This window comes from Zootermopsis nevadensis, unplaced genomic scaffold (genome assembly GCF_977971745.1).
Source record: "Zootermopsis nevadensis isolate Lab colony 2312 unplaced genomic scaffold, Znev_1.0 Znev_ptg000003l, whole genome shotgun sequence".
Lineage (NCBI taxonomy): Eukaryota > Metazoa > Arthropoda > Insecta > Blattodea > Termopsidae > Zootermopsis > Zootermopsis nevadensis.
Genome location: NW_028259135.1, coordinates 9,792,238 through 9,818,202, shown reverse-complemented (window position 1 = coordinate 9,818,202; position 25,965 = coordinate 9,792,238). Strand labels below are relative to the sequence as shown.

The following is a 25,965-nucleotide window of genomic DNA, read 5'->3' as shown; positions in this document are numbered from 1 at the left end:
AATTCTCAGCTCATGGTTTTACCTGTAACAGATTGCATTTAAGATTTCTTTTGTCTGTGTCTTATCTTACTTAATAAATTTGGTTTTTCCTAGACTATATTAACTCATTAATAATGACTACTATCATACATGTAATACCATAAATTATTTATTTTATGAAATAATGTATAGCTTACCAGTATTTGTAAGAAAAAATATAATATTACCTTTATTGAAAGTCAATTGAATATTGGAATATTTTTCTTTGTCATAATTCTTGTTGGTTAATAAATGTTTCTGTTTGAATTACTGTTGTCAGTAATTTGTTTTATTAGTTGAATGTTGTATAATTTGAATGCAATAATTATTTTCTTTACCCCTTTAACACTTTTTTCATTTTAGCTGGATCGCTCTGTGAACGTAGACTTTAATTCACTTGACATTATTGTGAATGTTGAGTCCTGGGTTGTGATTCTGGATTTCTTTGGACTGGGCCCTGACAGTCCAACAGGAAAACACAGGACAAGCACTGCCTGGCAGTCTGTTCCGTCAGAAAAGAATTTGACTGATAAAGGTATCGTATTGACGTTAGAGTAAACTGAAATTAAATAATGACATCAGAATCCACTGTATACATATAACATACAGTAACATGAATATGTTATTTGTCTGCAGGTGCAAAATCATTCAACTCAGAGTTAGATGTAGAAATTCGTTCACTAACCCTCGTATTGAACTGCCCACAGTACGAAGTAGCAAGAGCGAACATATCACATTTTTCAACTCAGGTGAAATCCCTTGATATTGAACAAATTATAGAAGGGCGCTTGGGTAGTATGTCTCTTCTTGACCTCACACCCCATGGACATCTGTACAGGGAAAGGTTCATCTCTTCAGGCCATGAAGCGCTCAACTTCTACATGCTCAGGTAATATGAGAGACAATGTGTTTAGGTGTTTCCTTTCTTAAATATAATTACATGTGTGTAGTGGTTTCTATTATTCATGTATATGACCAGTGTTAATTACGTTTAATAATCCTAGAATGTATGGGTGATTATTCAGTTCAATATTTAATTCATCTAATCCTGATCCCTGTCTTCTGCGTTGTAGCGCCATATAGTCTGGTAGAAGAGTGCCGATGTTTCACGGGTACTTGCCGCCTCCAACATCAGAGCAGTCATGGTGCAACACCCCAAAAGATGGTCCCTCCATATTTATTTCTGTAATTGTGAGAGAATCCACTTGTGTTTTCTGTTGTTGTTTTCAGTCTGTTCGTTGTACTGAATGCTTTATTCTAAGTAGCTACATTGGTATTCATCTTTAGATCATTAGATGTTTACACTGAAGATGGAGGTTATATTCTTCTTTAAAGCACTGGTAATCACACAATATTGTAATCCAGGAGACCTCAGCCCACATCTTCGTTGCTGTGGAAACCTCAAATCTCATCCTTACATTCGTCCTCATTAATTATACTTTTCAGAATGTAATTTTTTATGCGAATGTGTTTCCAGCCAGTAGCACAATTGCCAGCGTGGAAGGCAAGGGCTTTTATATTAGTGTTAAAAAAGTATTTTAAATTTTCAGAAATCGGCATCAGGGTTTGGGAGTTGAATTGGAGTATGACTCATTCCTGAAGCTGGAGATGTCGTCAGTGTTATATGTACACACACACAGATTTGTGACAGAGATACAAGCTTTTTTTCATAATTTCTCTCAACTGCAAAGTGTTGTGAACAGTATACACTCAGCAGCATCTGGAATTGTGGTATGTTGAAAATACGAACACTGTTCGATATCTGAGGAATGTACAAAATTTTATCTTGTTTACTTCTTTCACGTTATGATTTATGCTGATGGTGTTAACTTACTGAGTGAAAACATGCAAGGGGCAGTTAAATGAAAGTAAGCCAGTGATTTTGTGGAGGAGTCTGATCTTTATTTAGAAGTAATCTCCACCGGGTGTAAGGCATTTATCCCACTGTCTCACATGCACGTTGATAGTGTTCTCATGGAAATGCTTCCGTAGTCGGCATAGAATTTACACCGCTGCCTCCCAGATCTTGTCTCCCAATGAAAAATAGCGACTCTTCAAGTGTCTTTTTTTCAGTTCTCCAATCACATGGAAATCACATGGCAACAGATCTGGACCATATGGCGCATGCTTCAGATCCTCCCATCCAAATTTTGTTAGTTGCCACGATCACAGATGTTTAGGAAAATAATCACACTTTATTCTGTGAATAATACAAAATACACGAATACACTTGGGAAATGTACAGAGTTATTGAATGTTTAAGTAGGTGGTATATATACCTCCTACCCACCATGCTGTAAAGAATCAAGGTAGGTAATGTATTGCAGAGTTAGCTGATTTAATTGTTACTTTCCTGGTGACTGTACCTTTTTTAGGTACCAGAAGAAAAAACGCGATCGACCCGTCTCTTGTTAGAGCTGCACGCAGGTTCCCCAGGTATCCTGCTACCTGTAAGTTCACAGTCATCAGACATACTGGTTGTTGACTTGGGAAAGTTGTCGGTGAACAACAGCTTCTGTTTCGCTGGATCAGACGGTACCATCAGTGCAATGCAACAGTGGACGGAGTTCAGGAGAGACAGCAGAGAAGCTTCACTTGATAAGACACAACTCTCAGATGACATTTATCATGGTAATTACTTCACTGCCATTAGATGTTTAAATCCGAATGGTGTGAGCTGTAACATATTATTTTCTTCTTAAATTGGAGGGTTGGGGGCTCGTGTAAAGTGGGGCATTACACATGTAAATACTGGGTAATATGTTGTATTTCAATCCTGAATTCATGTTTTATGGAATATAATTTTTGCTAAAGAGTAAGACAGATTAATATTGGAATAAATACCAGCCAGGGTAGCTCAGTCAGTATAGTAACTGACTACAGACTGTATGACTGCGGTTCAATCCGCAGCAAGAGCAAAGAATTTTTATTCTAGCCTGTATGTCCTTACTGGCTCTGGGGCCTGCCCAGCCTCCTATCCAGTGGGTACCAGGGGTTTCTTCCCTGGAAGGTAAAGTGCAGCCAGGGCATGATTGACTGCTCTCCCCCACGCGGTGTTGAGGTAACAAACGAGTAGGAGCTATCTCTCGTCTCTTCCAAGCTCCTTAATGGCGTGTAGCTGGACAGGTTTATTTTTTATAAAAAAAAATTGTGAAAGATACAAAATTTTTATGTCAAATGTTATTTGTATTTCAGTTCCTTGTTTACTTGATGTGATGCAAATTGAATTGGTAAATATGGATCTGTATGCTGGTCAGAGAGAAGCGCAGGATTTGGATAAAAGACAGAAGAGTAAGAAACCACAGTGTGCCCTGGAGTTGGGGTCATTCTGTGTAAACAAACAGGGCCCTTCCCTTCTTCATGAGAAGTGTCAGTTAAAGCTTCAGGTGGAAAGAAATTTGGATACTCATTTAAATCATGACGGTAAGAACGTAGCTCGTAAGAAAATGAAAGTTGTTGAAGCGCAAGTAAAACATTAGTGTACAGCTTGTTAACAAAGCTTTGCAGATTAAGAGAGCATAAGAATTGTTTAACGAAGGGCACTGCAGTTTAGTAGACAAAAAGGGTGAGGAGGTTAAACATTTCTCCCCCCCCCCCAAGCGCCTACATGGTGCATAGTGTGACAGCTTCACTTTACACAGTGGTACATCTTATTAGCACATTTTTATATTAAGCTCATCCATAGCTTCCTATATTGATTAGTTCTTTACTTTTATAAGAAATATGATATTCATAATTAAGAAATTTATTAACAAGGACATTGCCTTGCTAATGGTTTTCACATGTGAAATTTATCGCTATATTTTGATATTTGAAATGTTTATTTTTTCTGCATAACTGACACCTTTCTGACTAAAAGTGTAGTAGACCATGTATATTTTCCCCATAAATTTCTTAGTGACGATAGTTATTACTGTGTGTAAGCCACTAAGTAAACTACACTGACTCCATGGAAGAGTGTCCTTGGGAGTCTGATAGTCATTTTGCTGGTCAAGAAATTCCCTGACTTTTATGGTTTCTGAATGTTCATTACCACATTCATAAGAATGCATATGCTGATATGTACCACTGTGAAAGGTAATATGAACAGTGTTAAATTGCTCAGGTTATATCGTTTCTAACTTAAGTCTGTTGTGCAAGAGGACTCACATTTACTAGCTGATACAGTGTGACCTTTGCTGGTTTTATGTACCTGTATATACACGTTTCCTCTACAGTTCCAGATGTGAGTGTGAAGGGAACTCTTTCAGCCCTGTATGGAGCTTTGGATCTCTCGCAGTATAAGCTTATTAGGGGACTGTTGTCGTACAACATTGGCGAAACCCTCGACGACATTGAATTTAAGAGCCCAGAAAGTACTACAGCTCATTTGTACAAACAGGTGTGTTCATTCATCACTCATACTGCTTAGCACTGGGTGGCTGTGGCTTTCTCCCACTAAAGCAGCGTTTCTCAACCTATGGTACACGTACCACTGGCGGTACGCAAGCCAATGTCGAGTGGTACGCGAACAAAGTAAAAAAAAAAAAGTTAATATTAACGTAACAGTTGTCCCTGAACACATTTGGTTAGTGGTACATTTAATGTGTTAAATTAGAATTAGTGGTACGCCAGCAAAAAAGGTTGAGAACCCCTGCACTAAAGAATAAAGAATATTTGTGCATCAAATGGGATTGACATGTGACATCAGTGAAGGCATTTGATGTCAGTATCTTTAGATAAATACCACTGCTTTGATTGGTAAGAACATGAATTTGGTATAAATGAAATTTGATGTGGACATATTGAAAATAAATACAGTGAAACCTCTATCCATCGTTCCCGGAACTATCGTTTTCCCGGATGCATCGTCCGTTTTGTTCGGTCCCGAATACATCCCATATAAAATAATGTTACATTTTCCCGCTTCTATCGTTCCTCGAACTATCGTTTTATCGCATCGATCGTTCAAAAATCTTAGTCCCGGCCCACAATTTTCCCGCAATGATCGTTTCTGAGAATTTAAAATGCTGGGTTTTGAGATAAATTAATACCGAAAGACGCACAATGTTTTTGGAATACGCAGTAGCCGTGACCTGTTATGTCGCCCAACCAGCACATTCTTTTGGAATGAGGGTCAGCGGTGCAGGGGTGATAGTTGGAGTGAATGGCGGTGCTCATTGTCAGAAATTTTACGATTTTAATTAGGGTGCACTCATATTTCGTTCCAGCGATGCCAGATGGCATGTGCAGTGTGAATTTCTTCACAAATGCTTTTACGTATTATAAGTACAAAGGAAAGGCTGGCGGCACTTTTCATTCTTCTGGTTCATCTTGTTTCCAGCGGTTCAGGGTCTTCTTCAGCTACGTTTCGTTGAGTTCGGCAGTAATAGTATTTCCATTCTTCCTGTTATTGTCCGCAAAGGGGGTTGGAGTGGTGAGGAAGAAGAAGACGACGAATGCGAGCCCGAAGCTTTGCCGAGTTTTGCCGAAGCGCACGCTGCATTGGCGAAAGTGAAGTCGTTCTTTTATGCGCTTAATATTAGTGAACGTGACGAGGAAATCATTTTGAACATGGAAAGTGCTCTGTTTGGTCTAAAACGTAAAGTTTCGACAAACCAGTTGTCCATTAAAGACTTTTTTGGTAAAAAGAAGTAACTTTGAAAGAGAAACATTGTTTTTTTTAAAAATTTTAATGCTTTCCCGCATTCATCGTTTTTATTTCCCACCCCCGCCGAAAACGATGCATTGAGGTTTCACTGTAGTGTGTTGTAAGATTTGAGGCCCTGAAAATGACAGATATGAAGACTGCTTTCTTCTGGGTTGATGCGCCAAATAGTTCGATAGTTTGCCAGTGTTTCAGAGGTAGCAAGTGACTGAAATGCCATTGAACTTCTACCATGTAGGTTCTCATGTTATGAAATGTAGTTAAACTTCTACCAGACTCCATGGTGCTACAACTAAGAAGACAGCCCTCTTCATATCTTTTTTTTCTTTCATTTTTCTGATACTTATAATTTATTCAAAGTTTCTCACTGTAAGAAAATATTACACGGCCATGAAGTAATTTTGAATTGGATCTTGGAGAAATGAGTTATGAAGAAATTAACTGGGTTGTTGAGGTTCAGGATATGTCCAAGTTGTGGGCTTTTGTGATCAAATTAATGAATGTTCAGGCTCAATAACTACCACCACATGAATTAGATCCTTTACCGTACAATTATTTATTACTTTTATAGTTTTAACATAGATCTCCTTTTTATAAATTGTAACCAGTACAGTCTAAAATACTAATCTCGTGACTTTTCTGTATTACAGTCGAGTGTTACAGAAGGAGTCTGGACCCTGATGTCAGTTCATCTTGATCTGCTGGATGTTGTCCTGACATTACAGCTGAATCATGGAATTGCTTCTGGCAGTTGTAAATCATCTCTTGCATGTATAAACTTCATGAAGTCACGACTGATGGTTGAAACGTACAGTAATCAGTCTCGTGATGTTGACCTTGTCTCCCAAGAAATACTCATCACCGATACTCGTTTTCAGGGTAATTATTCTTGCTTATTCAATCCACTTTCTCTTCATTCTTTGGCACTGCATTATATAAACCTTCATCTTATTGAAGGGGTTACAGTGGCCGCGCGGTCCAAGGCGCGGGCCTCATGCCGCTTGGTCGCTGGGACCGCGGGTTCAAATCCCACTCAAGCCATGGATGTTTGTCCGCGTTTTTCTGCGTTGTGCTGTCCTGCATACAGGTAGAGGCCTTGCGATGGGCCGATCCCTCATCCAAGGAGTCCTACCGAAATGTCTATAGATCGAGCCAACGAAAAGTTGGGACCCACAGTGCTCAGGCACTTGAAGAACGGGTCGTTCCCAGTATCCCAGTAATTAAATAATTCACTAATATATCAGTGTGAAATTGATGTAAATGTGGTGTAATCAGTATTAAAGTATTTTTAAAAATAATTGAGTAAAATAACAGTATATAGGAAATTTATTATGTATAGTGAGGTGATAACTTATTTTTGTAAAGGGAACCATATCATTTACATGCAGTTCTGACAGTTCTGTTAATGTGTGGTATTCCAGCCAGCGCTGCTAACAGGAGGGCTAATGTGTTTACCAACATTCTTCAGCCAATAAATCATTTGGGCGATGCAGAACTGGTTCAGGTAGAAGTACATCACAGGTGAGATAAAATTATGTATTGCTAGAATGGTAAATCTTGTTCTGTGCTTTGTTTTGACTCGATGAATGTAGCCTTTGTCCCCTTTGCATTTGAAATATTTCTTATTGTCTAAATTCCTTTAGGTAGGAATGTTTGAACAGGGATATTTTCAGACTGAATCTTACATTAGGGCAGTGTTTGCATGGAAGTTTGTAAATTGCTTCATTTAGTTAGTCGTAACTTTAAATATTCCTGAGCTTCTTATGTGGTGTGTTATTGATTTTATAAAATCATTTGATTGGATGCTGTTTTGTAAGTTTAACATGGTTTACAGCGACTGGTGTCATGAATTCTACGCTTTATGATTTGTAAATGTGTTGTGGTTGATTATTGACAGGAAGAGACAAGATTTCTCCAAATTCACTATCCTGTTGAATAACATGCGACTCATGGCCATCTTGGATTGGTGGGAAGCAGTGAAAGACTTCATTATGATAAATATTGACAATCCTAGCGGAGGTTAGTTTGAAGGACATCTTGCTTTCATTAATTCAGACCAGGGATTTGAGAGTTACAAAGCTTAGTTGTGACAGTCGCCACCAGTTTAAATCTGTAAACTGAGAAGCCATATCTAGACAGACGAACAAAAGTGTTTTTGATGAGATTTCAGGTTCTCATGGCAGCAAGAATGAAGATGACTGTCTTCTGGGTTGTTGCTCTTTGTGGTCTGGACGAGGTTTAGTGACGTTTCAAAGATGATGGCAGCCTCCATGGACTACGTGGCACAATGTCCCAGAAGACAGTCATCTTCAAAAGTGTATCGATTCCGGAAAGCTTGTATTTTAAGGTTTTGAGGTAATTGCATGGCATCTACTGGAGGAAAGACTAAATATTTCTTGAAGTTGGTAACATTAAGAAGTACTGATGGCTGTGAAAACATCCTTGAATGCTGTTTTTGGTAGTGGATGGGTTCATTAGAACTAAGGCTTTCCATGTCATAAATCCTAATAGGAGAAATATGTAGTTGAATTAACTCATTTGAGAGATTACCTGGTTTTCTTCTAATCACATTGCACGAGAGTGTATCTACAGTAAGGGATGTTTTTTTTAAGTCTACGTAAATTGTTTTATTTTATTTTACCTTGTATATCAGGGTTTATTGAATTTTATTATTTATTTTGTATTTACCAATTTTTAATGAGTTAATGATTTATATTAATTGCTGTTTCATAAGCATTAATTATATTTTCTTGGTAGTGAAATTTTGTAATTTTCAATGATATATTTTTTCTGAGGAAATTAATTTAATTCATACATTGTTTCGGTTCGGTGTGTATTTTTCACGTCAATTCATGTGTACTCCTTTTGTTATATCTGATTAATTATATAAAGTATTATCGCAGTTGTGTCTTAATGTTCCAGCCTCAGGTAACCAGACGAGTCATACCATCATTGACACCTCCGCAAAGTCAGGTGTGTCAAGTTCTGGATCAGGACATGGCATAAAGAGTCAGGCACTTTTGAATACGGCTGAGGAAATTCCGTATGAACTTAAGCTCAATATCACTGACTCCGAAATTGTGTTTGTGGAGGACACATCTCAGTGGGACACAAATGCAGTCATTCTCAAGGTAACAAGAGTTCTCTTGTATGATAAGGGACAGGCAGATTTCAACTGTTTCCTTACTCATACTTTGTACTTATTCATTAATCACCCTATTATTTGGCATGATGTAGTCTAGGCCACTAATGCCATAATTAAATTAGTTACAAATAAACGAATAAATGAATGAATGAATGTATTTAGTTACTTTTTAATTTATGTATTAACTATTTTATCAGTGTCAGCTTAGAAATTTTTAATTCAGAAAGATCTCACTTAAATGGCCTTCTTCTGGGTTGTAGTACTGTAGATGATGATGGAGGAAGGAAGTACCTTTGTAATGCAGTGCTAAAACCCAGAAGACAGCCATCTTCATTCTCACCATTTTGAGAACCTAAATCTTACAGTGGATCTCACTAGTGTTGCTGCTGTTCATTAGTCACACCCTCATTCGTTTCAGAGTACGACAATTGTGTCATATCGCCCTGCACTAGTTGACAAGCCTCTGTCTTGTAATTTGAACCACTGTGAGATGTTCTCGTGCATCCTTGGCATGGAAGATGAGACCGCACTCTCAATCATTGATCCTGTGACTGTGAACATGGAAGTAACACGCCGTACAAGTGATGTAATCACCAGGGGTATTCCAGATGCCATTCTCTCACCATCTGACAAAGTTTTGGAAGTAAGTGATTGGTTTACATGTTTCAGTTTGTTTCTTAAACTGAAGGTCAATTTGTGTATATTTTTATACAGAATTTGCATGCAAAGTGATGATTCCATGATATGGTATATTCTAAAATATAATAAACTATGAGGATTGTACAACAGGTGTATCAAATAGATATTCTCTTTTGCACAAATTTTTGATTTTGTATGAAATAGTAAATGTGTGTTTGAATACTAATGTTAATTTTAGTTCTTGCATTTAAATGCTAGGTAGATTTAAAAGGCTGTTTACAGGAAGACTATTGCAGGTAACACTGTTTGTAATTATCAAAATATTTCAGATCCAAATGCATCAGCAGTTGAATATTCGACTGTCTTATCATGATATGAGAATGTTTCTCCAGATGCTTAATAGCCTTCCAAAGCAGACGCAGTGGGCAATGAACCATAATTCAGACCATGCCCGGCGGCCAGCGAATGTTCAAAGTAAGTAACATAAATAATGTAGCCTTTTTTTGTTTCGTAATCCGCAACAGTACAAGTCATTACTTTATGTCTCTTGTTAAAAATTGTTTTTTCAGGCCAAATAAAGAAGCTGTCAGCACTTGGTTTTCACCCCGATGATTGTATATCTGCTCTTGCTCAGTGTAACGGGCATCTGGATGATGCTGCCCTTTGGCTCACCCATCATGCGGACCTGGCAGATACAGTTGTTCGCGGGAAAGAATATGTGGATAGTAATTATTCCATATTGTCCTTTTGTACAATAGAGGTATGTAAATGTTACGTGGATTCAGATGGAAGATTGATCACAGTAATTTTAGCTGTCTGACAAACACATTTAAAGCATCCCTCGTAACATGAATTTGAATAAAAGAAATAACATGTTTTAAAAAGAAAGCACAAGATCAGAATGTAATTGATTTCAGTACTGTATTACTTGTGAGTTAACAATAAGATATCTTAACCCCGTGAAGCAAGGAATTCATGTAAATAACACTCAAAAATCAGCTGTTGCTTCAAAGAGAACATTGCATCACCATTACAATATGAGTTGGTTTGGTTAATGTTGTTTGGGGAAATAACTATTATTTATCCTGAGAATCATATGACGCCCATAAGTACACTGTTGGTAAAACACAGAGTTATGGAGTGTTGAAGTAAGTGGTACATACAGTTACCACCATGTCTTAAAGGGTTAGATGGAGATATACCTGCACCTTGTCGTGGTGGTGGGGCTTGAGTACCTCAGTGACCCCAAGAGCTATGCTGGCGGTAGCATGGCTACTGGTAGGGCCTCCCTAGCCAGATTGGTCGAGGGGGAGAGGTCAGACCAAGACAGGTACCCTGGTCCTCCAGGTTGGGGGTTGGTCGCAAGGCTAACAACCTTGCACCGTAAAAAGGAAGATGTTTTGAAACCTCGATCAAAGCCTCGGACAGACGGACCTAACAGAGGACCGAATGAAAGAGGAGAATTGAGGAGGCCATGGACCGAATACGGACCGGAGAGCCATAGAAGAAGAAGATGGAGATGTGGAAAGTAATAGGACGAATTTAGTTTCTTTCAAGTCTGGCAAAAGTTTCCTTTTCTGCAAAGGTCAAATTGGATCATACATATTCTGGTTGATCCCTGTCGTGACTTTTGCCTGCGCTCATACATCCAAATAGGCAAGATGTAATATACCCACAAATTTTATGAAATTGATAAGATGGTGTAGTAATCCAATGATACAATTATTATCTGAAATTACTTACACAGGGAGTGCAGCATTTTTATTTTTAAATATTTATTTCAGGTTAAAGCATCGCACATATGTGCCTGCGTGATTGACGACTGTCGTGATTCAGATGTCCCCCTTCTAGAGCTTTCTATGTCTCAGTTAATTCTGGAACAGGAAGTAAATGGAGGTGGCACAGTCAAATGCATCTTGGCCAGTGACTACTACAACCGCGTGTTGTCCGGTTGGGAGCCCTTCATAGAACCGTGGAAGTGAGTCGTAGTGACCAAGTATTAAGTAAGATATACATAACCTGCGAATGTTAGTTGATGTTGACTGCAAACAAAATGTTGGAGAAACACAAGGAAAGTAGGATACCAAGGCATAAGTAGAAGGGTAATATTAAAATGAATCTTACAGAGAAGGGAGATTATTCATACTGTAGGCAGTGAAAGCATGAACAGCGCATCGATCAGACTCAGACATGGCTGCATGTTGATGTGTATGCGATGCTTTGAGTTCTTATTTCATGTTAGGTGGATTAAGATATCCTGATGTATCTTTGGCTTTTAGATGTGATGTTACCTGGGAACACAGTTTGTCTACCGACTTATGTCGGAACCGGCTTCAGGTGCACATCTCTGCTGAGGATATTTTAAATGTCAACATAACGGATACTTTGGTGGATCTTTATAAGATGGTTAAGGACAACTGGACTCAAGATTACTACAATCTTACACCTCGTGAGCGGTGAGTGTCTTCTAAAATAATTACTCACCATCGTGACCGAGTAGTTGGTACTCTTTTTTATACCCAGGAAGTCCTGTGTTCAGATCTCAGTCCAGAATCTAGCTGTCCCGATTGAGATTTTCTGCTGTTTTCCTCAGTCCTTACAGGCAAATGCCAGATTAGTACCTTAAATTCAGTCATTACTGTTTCTTTCCGTATCTTTGTCAATTTGTTATTCACTAATAATTGTATCAATCTGTGCTGTATATTCAGGGCTACTGATAGCATTTTTCATCGTGTGTGAATTTATTTACAAAAATTAATTTCTCATATGTCCAAAGGCAATAACTTCAGGTGTGGTGTATTGAGGTAATGTAATAAGGGAAGGATAACTTTAGAGGGAAGGATAATTTAAGATAAATTAAGAGTGGATGTTATTCTGAACACAGCAAACATTACAATACAAATGACAGTATTGGTCTTTTGGGTTGTAACACCATGTGGACTTGTAGGTATATACCAACATTTTTAAGGAATATTGTGCCTCCATCTTTAGTGTTGAAGGCACTATGTGGACTGGTAGGTAGACACCAGTGTTTGGAGGAACGTTACACACATTTGAAAGGAATATTAATTTTTACAATTTTCTATCCTTGGTTGCTGATGGAAGAGGTGGAGGGACCAAACAGTTTAACTTCAGGACAGGTCGTTGATGGGGAAAAAGAAAATATGTTAATTGAAATTGTTGTTGCTACTGCTGTCGCTTAAGTGTTATTGCTGTGACATTAAGATCTGATTTTTGAATCATTCTTTTGTTTAGGTATGATAGTGGTGTCAGTAGGATAATCGGAAGCCCTCCGGGTTACAGACGGCGTTCTCCGTTTGTTCCCTTTGCAATACGCAATGACACAGCTTCAAGAATTTGGTTTACTACGCTTATCACATCACCAGACAGGTGAATATCACAGAACTTCTTTTATGATTGTAGAAAATTGATTTGTGTTACTTGCACATCATATAAATTGTGGAGTTTGTGTTGTCTTGTGTTCAGTTCTGTAAATACTAAAAGTGATAATACTAATATGTCTTGCAGAGTTTCTGATCCATTACAAGTGAAAGATTCTGCACTACATCAGGATGAATTATGGACATCTGTGGCTGCAGGTGATACAGTGCCATTTTCGTTTGAAGGCAGAGGTGATTATATGCCATTAACATTTATTTTAGGTGACATGAAAATGCAAGGAGATTTGCTGAAGTTTATCTGTGTGTGAGATTTGAGGTTGTCATTGTGTTGAAAATGCAGTTTTTGTCTTCTATGTAGACACAGGATTTGAAATTGTAGGTAATACTGCTTCCATCTTCAGGGCTGTATTTCTAAAGATATATAGCTCTTAATCTGTGGTAGAGGGCAGGTCTCTTTTCAGGTCTGTAGGCATGTAACATGCAAACAAATTGCTTCACTGAAAAAGTGGAACAAATCAGTGCAATAAAACTTTCTTACAGGTAAAATTTCAGTTCAATCACTTGATTGATCACTAGGAGTTCACTGTACAGTCACATTAACAAGTTATTATTACATTTTTTTATACAGTTATGTGTAAATAGAATATCGCTGTTTAAACAGCATTGTGTAATAATAAAATGAAAAGTTCTGTGTAACGCATCCCGAATACTCTGTGGCCGTGTGAACCTGAAAGGTCGTCCATGCCTGGTCTAGATGCAAGGAGCTACCCATCCATGCAAAAGGTTTTGGGTTTGAGACATCCCTTCACATAGGCTAAAAATTCCATGTCGTTTTAAATTTTATCTTTGCAGTGAAGGCTCGACACCGTGACACACACAAGCTACGTATCCATCAGATTGCTGTCCGAGTAGATGGCTGGAAATCTGTCGGTCCTGTGTCGGTGGACAAAGTGGGTGTCTACTTCAGGCAGGCCTTACCAGAACTCTACAGAGCAGTGAGTACAAGTTTTTAAGGAACAAAAAGGCGCAAGTTACGCCAGCTTGGAGTGCGCGGAGCATCCGAATCATTTGTTACGATATTGCATAACTCGTACAGATTTATATTTTACAGGGCTAATCAACAGAAATATATAACCACAAATAAAATTGATACAAATTTATTTGTCATTATTATGCATGAATTGCATGAAATGAATGTATACGGGGCTGAAAGTGTCTTGTCTGATTGCAAGATTGAAGCCGAGAAATTTTGGATGGATTTATATTAAATTTGACATGGACATTACACCATTGGAATGCTGCACAGCCTTTGATGTACTACAATATATGTGTAGATGATGCTTATGGTTAAGGTTTTGTGATATAGATTTAATTTGTTTTGTTTTTTTAATTTTATTTCAGCTCGCAGTGTTTAGAATTCAGAATTTTAAAAATTGCATGTGGAAACTCTGTGTATGGATTGCACCTTTCAAGTCTTGTAAATCTTGAAGGTTGAGACTAGCTCAACTAGGAAACCCAAGATGGTTGGCTTTTGTCCTCACTTTTTCCTCTCCTGGTCTACTGAAGACAGAAGCAGAACTGTCTTCTAAAATGTTGTGGTCTAAAACACTTAGATGATAGATAAAGTTTAACAGAATAATTATGTATGTTGTGTTGCACCATTATCAGAAACCTTTCAACTTTACTTGAAAATAATTGATTATAAAATTAATATGTTGTGACATAGATCACTACATCACTTTTTTCTCTCTCTTTTTTTGCAGAATCTCAATCTGCCTCACGGGAGAGTAGTATTTGAAGTTACGTTGGAGGGGTCGGCCCGGAAACTGGTGACAGTGCGGTCATCTCTCATTCTTAACAATCAGCTGTCAGAGACGGTGGAAGTTAAACTAGAAAATACGTGCATACATCCTGGAGGTAACAGTCATAAAATTGGAGGAAATGTAAAAGATCTGGACATTCCCATCTGTTTCTGACAGCAACTTTTTTTTTTTTGGGGGGGGGGGTGTTTGAATATGACAGATTCATGTACCTTTTTTCTCAGGAACTGTTCATGCAGTAGCTACAAAAAATTTTAGGCTTGCAGATTGTGAACACATTGACATTTTCTCAAGTTGATAAAAGCATAAACATTATTTTACAAGGTTTGTCATTGGAATCAATACTTTTTCCACATATTTTTTCATGAGAATTCATAAAGCTCTTGTTTATTAATTGGAGATCTTAAAAAAAATTAATTTACTTCTTAGATACTATCCAAACGTATTGTAAAAGTTTCTTGGTCCCATGATGGGTTTCTGAGATAAATGCGCACTTGTCTGAAAAAGAGAAATTGGAAGAAATTTGTAAAGCTCAATTATCACTGCATTTAAATCAGCATTTTGAGCCTTTCGAGGTGATTCAGACACAAAATGACACCGCATTTTCATAAAGAAAACCAAAAATACTGGAACTAATGTAAACCACAGAATTTATTTTTTATCCCAGGTCATAAAATAACCCCTCTTTAATGAAAGCAGGCTTTTAAACACGTTACATCGAAGAGATCATGACTCCTATATCTATATCAGAATAATGCGTGCATTAGAGAAATGTTTGGGGACATTTAGTAATATCACACCATCACAAGCTTGTTTATACTAACATATAATGTTTATTTTGTGAGATTTTGAGGTTCTCGCTGAAACAGGTATGATGCGGCTTTGTATATCCACAAGGAAGTTTTTTTCTCAATTTCATTATGTTGGATTTTACTTCTGAAAATTACAGTTACTGCTCTGTATTTCATAATATGTGATCCTGTTCACATATGACGCAGCTGATTCCGCTGACAGAAGAGATGCTTTCCAGCGTTAAATAAATCATATACAGAAAGACATGCGTGTAGTGACATTTTGAATGTAGGTTTGTGTAACGTGTATCTTGGATGTTGTAGCATCGTATTTCATGGAGACCAAAAATTTTCTTTGCTGTTGCTAGATAAAAGGATGGAAGCTTTAATGTGTCTGATTCTGTATTTTCAGTTGATTCCTTTTCTTTCAATTATGGCTGTAATGCTCACTGCAGTTTTTTTTTACTTCGTAGTGACTGATGTCAAGTGCATAAAAGTTGCTCCGGGTGGAATATTGCCCATTCCGCTGTCGTACGTCATGTCACACTTGTGGGTGAGGCCTATTGATCGATCACAACCTCCTGGTCATGGCTATGTATTCTGCAATAAGCCTATCACGTGGAGTCATGTCTCTCGACCCGGTGAAACGGTGGAAGAACTACGAATGTGCATTAGCAGTAGGGTTCAGTGTTTCAGGTTAGTGTCTAAAATTTTTTTGTAATTATTTTCACCGCTTATGTTATATAAGACTGAATGCCGTATTGTGGAGACCAGCTCCCGATTTATGTTTTTGTGGTCTTTCGTTTGAATCTAGGCCCAGAGACAGGTTCTCATGGCCCAGGACTTTTGTGGGTTTTGTCAATCCTTCCATTCAAGTGCTAGGATACTATCTGTAATTGGCAATAATTTCTTCATTACATATTATTCAAGATTTGTAATGCATTATTATTCTGCCATATATCATTCAGTGCTACACAACCTCATCAGTTGATACCAGATAATTAGCCATCTACATCCTTTCCAGTTTAAATTTGTCATACCATTTAGTGTTATATGAATGATACAGTTAAATATATTAACAAAGACTTACAGATGTCTAGGTAGTAAAGTGATCCTTTGTTTTAGAACCGTGATGTTTCTGATGTTAACTTGCGATGGTTTCAGGTTCTGTGCTGCGATTCATCGCGAAAATTTTCCTTATGAACGGGTTTTATCAACATATAAATGGGTGCAGCCTGCCCACACAATCACCCTTCTGAGTCCTATCACAATTGTGAACCTGTTGCCATATGATCTGCATTTTGCTGTGAAAGATGCACCATCAAATTCCGCAGGCCGAATAAAACCTGGACAGTCTGCTTCACTTACACAGGTGTCACATTAATTCTTGTAATTTGAAGTTGAAGAATAATAAGTGTAGAAGTAATTTTTGTCTTAAGTAGTTGATTATTTATTCATTTTTAATGACTCAATGACCATGTATAACAGGTGGATATTAAAGAGGCTGTGGAACTCTGTTTTCATCTTGAGAATTTTCCCCGTGCGGGCACAATGGTAGTTCCAGTGGCACCGAGCACATTCAGTTCTTTGGTCAGGTTGCATGACATGCAAGGAAGGCGATTGTTCCTTACTGGCAATGTCGTGTATCACAGAGGAGCAGGTGTGAAGGTAAGGCACATATTTTTGCTTATCTATATCAATTACAGAAATTAAAAGTTCTGACACTACGTCATAACATTAGGAACTAGATATACAGAAGATGGCTCTCTTTCGGTTTGTAGTGCCATGTAGTCTTGTAGACGTTTACCAGTGTTTCAGAGGTGCTTTCTGCCACTATCACCAGGGCAAGCACACCTGAAATGTCGGTAAACTTCTACCAGAGTACATGGTGCAACAACCAGAAGACAGCCATTTACATACTTACAGCCGTGAGAATGTGAAATCAGTAGTTTCATCGAGCTTGTCATGATCTCATGGCATTTATTTTATTAAAAAAAGGTGGTACAATTTTCTTTGCTCTTCACTGCACATCCCTACATCATGGTAACCTAACCTAACCCAAAAACTGCTAATAAGACACTAATTTTATTGATGAAGGAAAGAATTTATCTTTATCTTCAATCTTTGTTTCCCATTCAGATACTGATAACGGCTCCATTCTGGATAATCAATAAAACGGGTATCCCTCTAGTGTTTCGGCAAGAGGGTGCACCAACAGAAACAGCGGCTGGTCAGTTTGAGGAACATGAAGTCGCTCGTATGGTTGCCCCACTTCTGTTCTCCTTCGCAGACTTTGAAGCCAGTACTACTGTGGTGGCTCGTGTTGGCAATGGGGTCCATCCAGAGGGAATATCACAAGTAAGCTTTATTATTTTTGAAGAAAATTGAGGTAAATTCACTGCTGTCCTGTAATTTCAAAATTTAGTAACAGGGGCTCTGTGTTTTGTAATCTTGAGAATATACAGAACTTCTCCCACCTCCATGTCCCACTTGCATATTTATTACAATGTGCTTAGGCATAAAGAAGACTTCACCTTTACAATATATTTAATTTTTTTGGAGGGGTTAAATTTTTTATCTTACTTCCACCATAATTAGATTAGGAAATAAACATTTGTTTTATTTCTTATCTTATTGCAGTGGTGTCAGCATTTTCATTTATACAAAGGTGTACAAGTGCGCCGTTTGCGCGTATCACTGCGCGACTCTCGCCCAGACATTATGTATGTGATCGGGATAAATGTTCGTGCGGGCAGAGGTCGATACAGATCAACTGATATTGTCACACTCTCACCTAGATTTCAGTTGCATAATAAATCTACGTACCAACTTCAATTTGCTCAGCGCTGCTTTGCTACAACTTTGGTAAGTTACCAGTGTAAGTCACATTTTCAGTGTAGAATAACTAAGTCACTCTAGTAATGTTTTCCAGAAATCCAACACTCTTAATACCAAAGCCTTCCGTTGGACACAAGCATGATCCAGTTTAATCCAACTGACACGATGAAGTTGCACTTGCTAAGCTCTATTTTAATATTATCCTCCCATCTCCTTGTTCATCCAAATACCTGCATTCCAAGGGGTTTCCCTACCAAAATTCTCTATACATTATTGTTTTTCTCCTCTGAGTTTCACATCTATCCTACCATAAAATCCTTCATTCTTTTATTGTATCAGCAATATGAGATATATTTATATAAGTTCCTTTTTCATGTAATATCCTCCACTTTTCATCTCTCATTTATCCAGATATTTTCCTTAGCACTTTGTCATCTTCCCAAACAGTAAGAGACTGTATCACAACCGTACAAAATAATTGGTAACACTATTTTTATGCATAGTGTAGTTTGGAAGATGTTATTAAGATTGATCTTAGGGAAATAGGGTTGAAAAGTGTAGATTGGATTCATCTGGCTTAATATGGGGACTGGTAGTGGGCTCTTGTGAACATTCCAATAGCTCTTTGGCATGCACACAAGCCAGGTTCTTCCTGCCGTGATATGAGCCATGAGTTGTATGACGGAATTGGTATTCTTGCGTATTTGAAATGGAGTTGTGTATTGTTATGCAAATAAATAATTTGGTGATCTGAATGTCATTGTTTTGTGTGTGTTTGATGACGCACTGAAAGGATTACTTTTGCGTGTTTTAGAATGATCCAGGAGCGCAAGCCACATACTTGAAAGCTGTTCCCTATTGCTGTTTACCATTCCACTGGCCCCGTCTTGACAAGGAACAGTTATTATGCGTGCGATTATTGGATGTGCCAAACTCTCTGTGGTCTGGAGGGTTTTTGATTGATACCAACGACTCTTTGAACATTAATGTTCGGTGAGAATGTTAGCACGCAAACCACACTGTAGTATTCGTCATTGGTCTGACACACTATTTTCACACCTTCCTATCCTTGTTACAGAGATGTTCAAGGCAGAATGCACTTCCTGAGAGTAGAAGTGGTTCTTGAGGCTGCGACGTATTTCATTGTGTTCACTGATGCCGATACAATTCCACCTACAATACGTCTTGACAACTACTCAGAAGTACCACTGCAGTTTCATCAGGTATATTTAAATCATGTGTTATCTACCGCTTGAAGCTTGTAGAATACTGTACATTTATACCACATTTGGTCTAGTATCCATTTACCAACATGCTCCATAAAGTGGGATTGAAAGTTGGTTAGCTGGTCCATTTGATGAACACAGTTTTAAATTTGACTGTAATATGGTGTCCCAAATTTTGAATCAGTTGCAACCAAGAACCTGAAATTATTATTATAACACACATTGTGTTGACATATGGTCCATGCAATAAATTTATTATACCCCTTCTGTTAATTCAGTTTTACTTTTTCTTAATGCAGAGCTGTGTAACAGCTGAGAGTCTGCTCTCAACAGTGCGCCCACACTCGTGCGTACCTTACGCATGGGATGAGCCAACTTTACCTCACTGCATCACCCTCCTAGCTCCGGGAGGAGCAACGGCCTCTTATGACATGAAGTCCTTAGGCGAGGATCGCGAGGCTCAAGGACTGACTTATGAAAATTTCATCTACATAGCTTTCACTGGAACATTCAAATCGTAGGTCTATTCCGCACTAACGCAATGACGATGGATTGAAATAAATGTAAGATAGGAAAATGTTGACTTTACAAGAGAAGAGATCATGCATGGGAGATATTAGTATTTTTACTAACATGATTAATCAAAACAATCTTGTAAAAGTATTTTGCGAGAAGTAGAAGATGATAATGACGCCTGATGATGTTTTTAGGGGTGGTACACAAGAAATGGGAGTAGCAGATACTTGCTACAACCCATTAGATGTGGAGACCCAGCAGTTAGTGCTAGACGTACCAGAGGGAACTAGAGTCATTCTAAACCGGAAGGAAACAGGAGCTCGTTCGCAGTTATGGAGAATGACGGGAGACGGGCAACTCCAGCATGAAGGCAGCAGCCCACCGAGAGACCCACGTTCAAAGCACAGTGTTCATAATGATGACAGAATATTGGTAAGTTACAAATATTTTTACTTCTGAACAGTTTTTGTAATGAAACAGTTTTTGGAAGCTAGAGTTGAGGGTACCAGAACAAGAGGAAGACCTAGAAAGAGCTACTTGGATACTATTGGAGAAATAGGACAGGCAAAGGGGAAAAGTTTAATGCAGATGAAATTCTTAGCAAGGGATAGGAAGGGATGGAGGAGGTGGACTGAGCAATCAACCCCGATGCTATAAAGGCAAAAAGGGAGATGAGAAAGAAGAAGAAGAACAGTTTTTGTTGTTCAAACATCTGCCATTTATAGCAAATAAAGTGAAGTACCTTTACACTGAGACTAGCCAGGTCTGAGATGAAGCCGCTAACTCTGTACTAGGTGTGTGATAATGTGATGCTTAGTCACAGTCATCACACACCTTGTGGTGTGGTGATAGATGAGTGTGGAGTGATGATGTGATGACAAATAGCAGAGGAAACTGCATAACTCGGAGAGAAACCTGTTCATTTCTGCTTTGCAAATTTCTTCTGCTCTAGAAGTTAGACTCCTAAATGGCTTGTTTGCCCTTGAAATTGTGATCTTTTCTGGTCTTTTGCTTTTACTAATAAATACAAATATTAAATTTTGTAGGAATCTGTATGCAAGAAATGGAAAGTTTTATAAATTACACATTTCATTTTCATGTAAAATTGTAGTCCGCATTTCGAACATGGGCTGGAATTAAGTTTTTGAAATGAAGTTCAGTGAGAATCATAAAAATATTTACAGTTGGTGTGCAGATTTTTATATGTATAAATAGTGGTAATCAGCAGTTTACTTCAAAGTCTAAGCAAGGTATCTGATGTATCTATAAAGTTACTCCTAGAGCTTGAAGTAATTGCCATGCTGTGCAGACATGTTTGAGTGAGATCCAGGTTTACAAATTCTTAACCTCTCAAATATGTTCAATAAATTTTGGAAAAATGCTTTCACTTTTACATACTTAACAGTTATTTAATGGTCAAAGTGACATTTCTTAATTCCTAAAAGTTTTTAAAATTTTTGAGGTAGGTACAGAATGCTTGAAGAATGGTACTAGAACAGAAATGAGTATAGTATTATTGAAAGTTTGAGACATTAATACCAGTAATATTTATGAAGATAATCACCAAAATATTATTTTCAGGTACTTGATATTGCTGGGCCTGCCCCGCAACCAACGCAGTACGTTAGTCTCGTTTTACGACGGCGCGATAAACGTCGCAAGTCTACGCAGACTTGGCATTTCACAGAAGATGGCCGTCTGTGTTGTGCGCACAACAACATGTGTGTCCAGGCAAAGGATGGTTTCTTTGGTTTGCACCAAGGTAAGCGTATCAGTCGCAGAAGTAGAAACATCTCGCTCTCCTATGAACGTAGTCAGTTTCTGGTGTAACTACAGTACTATTTGTTATCACCATCTTCCCTACTTAATATATATTGAGTTGTGCATTCAGTTCATAGTGTAATATGTGACTTAACGGTGCAAAAAACACTCACTAGCATTCAGTGTCAATATCAAAGGCTGAAGGAACTACTGTCTGGATTGTAAAATTTCTCGGGGAGTTCCTGTACTTTTATTCTGACAAATGGCAATGGTGACATCACGTACTGACACATTCTGTTCAGTGAATATTTCCATTTCTTACCACATAACCATTTACCTTGGTTGGGGTGTACGATGTAAAATTAGCATGTTAGTTACGTGTCAGAATTTTGTAACAGTTTTCAGAATGTTATATTTATGTTTTATGTTTGTAATCAGCTATTGTAGTTGCTTAAGTTGTGTGTCTAATAGCAGTTTCTTCGGGTTGCAAATAGATTAAATATTAATTATTTTGTTACTGGCTTGACATCAGAATAATAGTGAAAATAGTTTTGAGTTGATAGAGTAACAACAAATTTTAAAATTGCTAAATTCTCTTTCGCTGCATGCAGTGTGTGAAATTAATTCATAATAGAGAGACTTGTTCTTACTTCTGTTTGCATGTTTAATAAGACATTAAAGCTGTACTGCTACATGCCATGTAGGCACTTGAAGGGTGAGGATATACAGGTCCTACTCATTCTTAACCTTGGCACTAGATAGGGATGAGTGGTCAGCTTCATGTCCGATTGATAAGACATTAACACAAGATATCTGAAATTGGTGTATGAATCAATTTAATTTTAGTCTACTATTGCTGAAATGAAACTTTGTAAACGTCCCTAGAAAAATTGGTACAGGATGTGAAATATACGCAGTGTCATAGCTCAGGTGGCTGCCTACTTATCTGTCGTCACCCCACAAGGTGTGCGATAGTCCTGACCAAGCAGCACGTTATGATACCCTTGTTACTAAGTTAAGGGCTTCACCTTTGACCAGCACATCGCTAGTCTCGGAATATATGTAGTTTAGTCCTTTTATAATGTGATTAAAATATATAACTTTTATTGGAAAATATTATGATGTATATTAAAATATACAAGTCTTTATAGCAGCAGAATTTGTAATTATTATTCATTATAGTGTCTTAACTGTTGATTTACCTCTGTCAACACTTGATTGTTGTTCACAATGTAAAAGTATGAAGGTCAGTGCAAAAATCACAAAATCATTAATAATTATGTGCTGTTTGAAATGTAATTTTTCAATTTTTATTTCTGTAAATAAGAGGGGGGTCCACAGTGGCCACGCGGTCTGAGGCGTGGGCCTTGTGCCGCTCGCTCGCTGGGATCGTGGGTTCGAATCCCACTCAAGCCATGGATGTTTGTCCGCGTTTTTCTGCGTCGTGCTGTCCTGCGTACAGGTAGAGGCCTCGCGACGGGCCGATCCCTCGTCCAAGGAGTCCTACCGAAATGCGTATAGATCGAGCCAACGAAAAGGTGGGACCCACAGTGCTCGAGCACTTGAAGAACGGGTCGTTCCCAGTATCCCAGTAAATAAGAGGAAATTCAATTCAGTTGAGGAGACACGGTGATTTGCAGTATTTCATCACTACCGCCATTATTTCATTGGCCATATAAATTGTTTAAATTTATCCTTACATCTGACAATTAGGTATTTATTTCTTATTACATGCACTTGCAGGAGCTATTAGTGCATTATGGAATTACCATTATTATGTGGTGTAGCTAAAGGAAAATGGAATCTTATGTCTTAACTTTGCTGTATTAATAGCAGTATGTTGCTTGCGTTAATGTATTGTGTAATGGAACTGCTGTAATTGAAACTGTAGTGTGTAGTATTAGTAATATTATTTTTGTGTTATGAGTTATGCAGTGTTGCTATTTTCCAGGGGCAGCCATGTCTGGGGCCTCTTGGCAGCCGTGTACGTATTATTCTTTTTTTTTATGGACACACGAATGTTTGTTACATTTAGGTGGACGTTGGGTTGAAAATGAGTAATTTAGTTTCGCTTTTTTCGCTACTTTTACTTGTTATTGATTATGATTATTTTTGCACTGGCATGATCAGGCTGACCCTGCTTGGAAATTTAAATGTGTTGCAAAAGTGTCTTTTTAAGTAAACAAACATTTCAGTACTCTTACCCATTAATGAAATGACTTCTGGTTATACAACATAAAATGGAAGGAAAGAATCAAATTGCAAAGTATGCATGGTACACAAGTTCAAATTGCTAATCAATAACTATTATCATTTTCTTTTTGGTAATTCATGTCACTTTGTTGTCTTGTCTTCCCAAAATGTTTCCACTCCAAGTGCACTGTCTTACGACAAAGTGTCTTCATCTGTCTCTGTAGTCTCTCCCTTGCGATTCTCATATCACACGTTCCTAAAATGTGTCTGTACCATTTCATTTTGTTATTTGATAGTCTGCGTTACAAGGTGTTTAACTTAGTTTCTCTCCATTTTTTGTTTGTTATCCTGTTTCTTAGTTTTTCTTCCATACATCTTAAAAGTCACATCTCTTGTGCCATTAATCTACCTGGTCTGTGTCAAAGATTCTGCTTCGTGTTTTATTATTGACCTTTACGTTTGTCGATGTTGGTCTTCTGGGTTTTCATGCCATGTGGACTTCTTCGTAGATGCCAGTGTTTTGTAGGAGCATACTGCCTTTATCTTCAGGGATGAAACTGACCACTCTTTTCTAGTAAGTGCTGACATGAAACTATGTTGAGCTGCGTCTTCTGTCCGTGTGTTCATTTCGGTCACATGGTGTGGGACAGCATTGCCTTTTTATTTGCTTTAAAAGGAAAAGTTTGGGTGTTTTTAGTCGCTGTAAAACTACCATCTGGAACAATCGTTGATATGTTGCAGTGTTGACTATGCATTGTGTCTCATGATATAGGGAAGCGTTTTTTTTAATTGTGTTGTGCAGTGGAACTTATAATTTTCCTATGAATGAGTTTAATTTTCATTGGTAAATTAAATTAATATTTGCTATGAGAAATACATGTGTTAAGCTTGTCGCATAGCTTGCTGTGACATTGTTATTGCATTGCTTTGCTTTGCGTATGCACATAACTAATCCCGATATGATATTAGAATGAGTTATTTTTTATGTGCTGGTATTATATTTTTAAATACTGTAGCTTCATAAAACTGGTTATTTAATCATAATTTTTCTTAACTTTTCCCTTTTCTGTTCTTATGTATATTAACATCCATAACCCCTTCCAGTAATCACTTGAATGAATACCAGTAGTTTTTTTATATATATATATATGTTCATTTCTTTGAGAAGGGCATATTTGTAGATGATAAATTTTTCTTCTTGCAGGGAGTGAGGCAGTGTTGGGCCCACCTCAGCCTGTGTGCCACCAACTGACACACACAGGTGTTCCACTTGAGCAGGCTGTCAGCAGACAGAGGCTTCGACCCGGATCAGGCTTTCTGGCTGTGAAGATAATCACAGATGGTCCAACCTCTGTTCTCCACATTTCTGACATTAAAGAGAAGGTTTGTTTCGTGTAAGAGCACGTGCAGGCAGGAGGAGTAGGAGGAAGAAAAGATGAGAAACAAATAAATTTGGGTTGGAAGGAGGAGATATAAATTGAAGGATAATATTAAAAGTGGATCATAGAGAAGCAGGGTTAAGACTGACTGTGCCGGAATTGTTACACAGTGAATGTATTTGTTAACTTGTCTTTTACACATTGTGAACATAAAGTTTAAAGTAGTGTTTATATTTATCAAATATACTTGATTTCCTGAGTAACTGATTTATTTTCTTGATCTGTTATTCTGTTCATATTTTGTTATGAGAGATGCATTATTTTTTATTTATATTGCTATATTTCATATGTTGGCTTTTAAACAATTTCTGTGTCTCTTAGCGTGAGACAGTCCAAATTCTCTTCTTACTCTCGTACAAGGAGTTAGTGTACTAATTGCAAGCGGGAGAGAAAATTTGATGAAATTCTGTGCCCCCCCCCCCCCCCCCCCCCCCCCCATGAATGTTCGCACTGGACCATATTCTGAGTCATTAAAATTTAGTCCACTCCTTCACATCCTAATTCTTTAAGATTCATTTTAATATTATCCTC

The 25,965-nt window shown here is 37.8% G+C and overlaps 1 protein-coding gene across 6 annotated transcripts in view; it reads left to right on the top strand.

Moving 5' to 3' along the window:
- Vps13D (vacuolar protein sorting 13D) overlaps positions 1-25,965 on the top strand; it is a 56,430-nt gene that overhangs the window by 19,759 nt on the left and 10,706 nt on the right. For 5 of the 6 annotated variants that reach the window (XR_015533546.1, XM_022077126.2, XM_022077124.2 and 2 more), the window contains exons 28-58: positions 382-553; positions 655-907; positions 1,569-1,749; positions 2,394-2,649; positions 3,214-3,441; positions 4,236-4,399; positions 6,316-6,544; positions 7,087-7,186; positions 7,563-7,684; positions 8,588-8,796; positions 9,229-9,453; positions 9,779-9,923; positions 10,019-10,209; positions 11,234-11,427; positions 11,729-11,905; positions 12,705-12,839; positions 12,978-13,081; positions 13,703-13,845; positions 14,614-14,767; positions 15,935-16,157; positions 16,626-16,833; positions 16,950-17,129; positions 17,601-17,819; positions 18,102-18,326; positions 19,114-19,292; positions 19,378-19,522; positions 19,825-20,042; positions 20,236-20,473; positions 21,623-21,803; positions 23,754-23,786; positions 25,200-25,378. Coding sequence is in view for 5 of the 6 variants with exons in the window: in XM_022077126.2 (XP_021932818.1) it covers positions 382-553; positions 655-907; positions 1,569-1,749; positions 2,394-2,649; positions 3,214-3,441; positions 4,236-4,399; positions 6,316-6,544; positions 7,087-7,186; positions 7,563-7,684; positions 8,588-8,796; positions 9,229-9,453; positions 9,779-9,923; positions 10,019-10,209; positions 11,234-11,427; positions 11,729-11,905; positions 12,705-12,839; positions 12,978-13,081; positions 13,703-13,845; positions 14,614-14,767; positions 15,935-16,157; positions 16,626-16,833; positions 16,950-17,129; positions 17,601-17,819; positions 18,102-18,326; positions 19,114-19,292; positions 19,378-19,522; positions 19,825-20,042; positions 20,236-20,473; positions 21,623-21,803; positions 23,754-23,786; positions 25,200-25,378 (5,610 nt within the window). In the remaining variant the exon portion in view is untranslated. The remainder of the gene's footprint in view (positions 1-381; positions 554-654; positions 908-1,568; positions 1,750-2,393; positions 2,650-3,213; positions 3,442-4,235; positions 4,400-6,315; positions 6,545-7,086; positions 7,187-7,562; positions 7,685-8,587; positions 8,797-9,228; positions 9,454-9,778; positions 9,924-10,018; positions 10,210-11,233; positions 11,428-11,728; positions 11,906-12,704; positions 12,840-12,977; positions 13,082-13,702; positions 13,846-14,613; positions 14,768-15,934; positions 16,158-16,625; positions 16,834-16,949; positions 17,130-17,600; positions 17,820-18,101; positions 18,327-19,113; positions 19,293-19,377; positions 19,523-19,824; positions 20,043-20,235; positions 20,474-21,622; positions 21,804-23,753; positions 23,787-25,199; positions 25,379-25,965) is intronic. The other variant, XM_022077127.2, reaches the window with a different exon arrangement.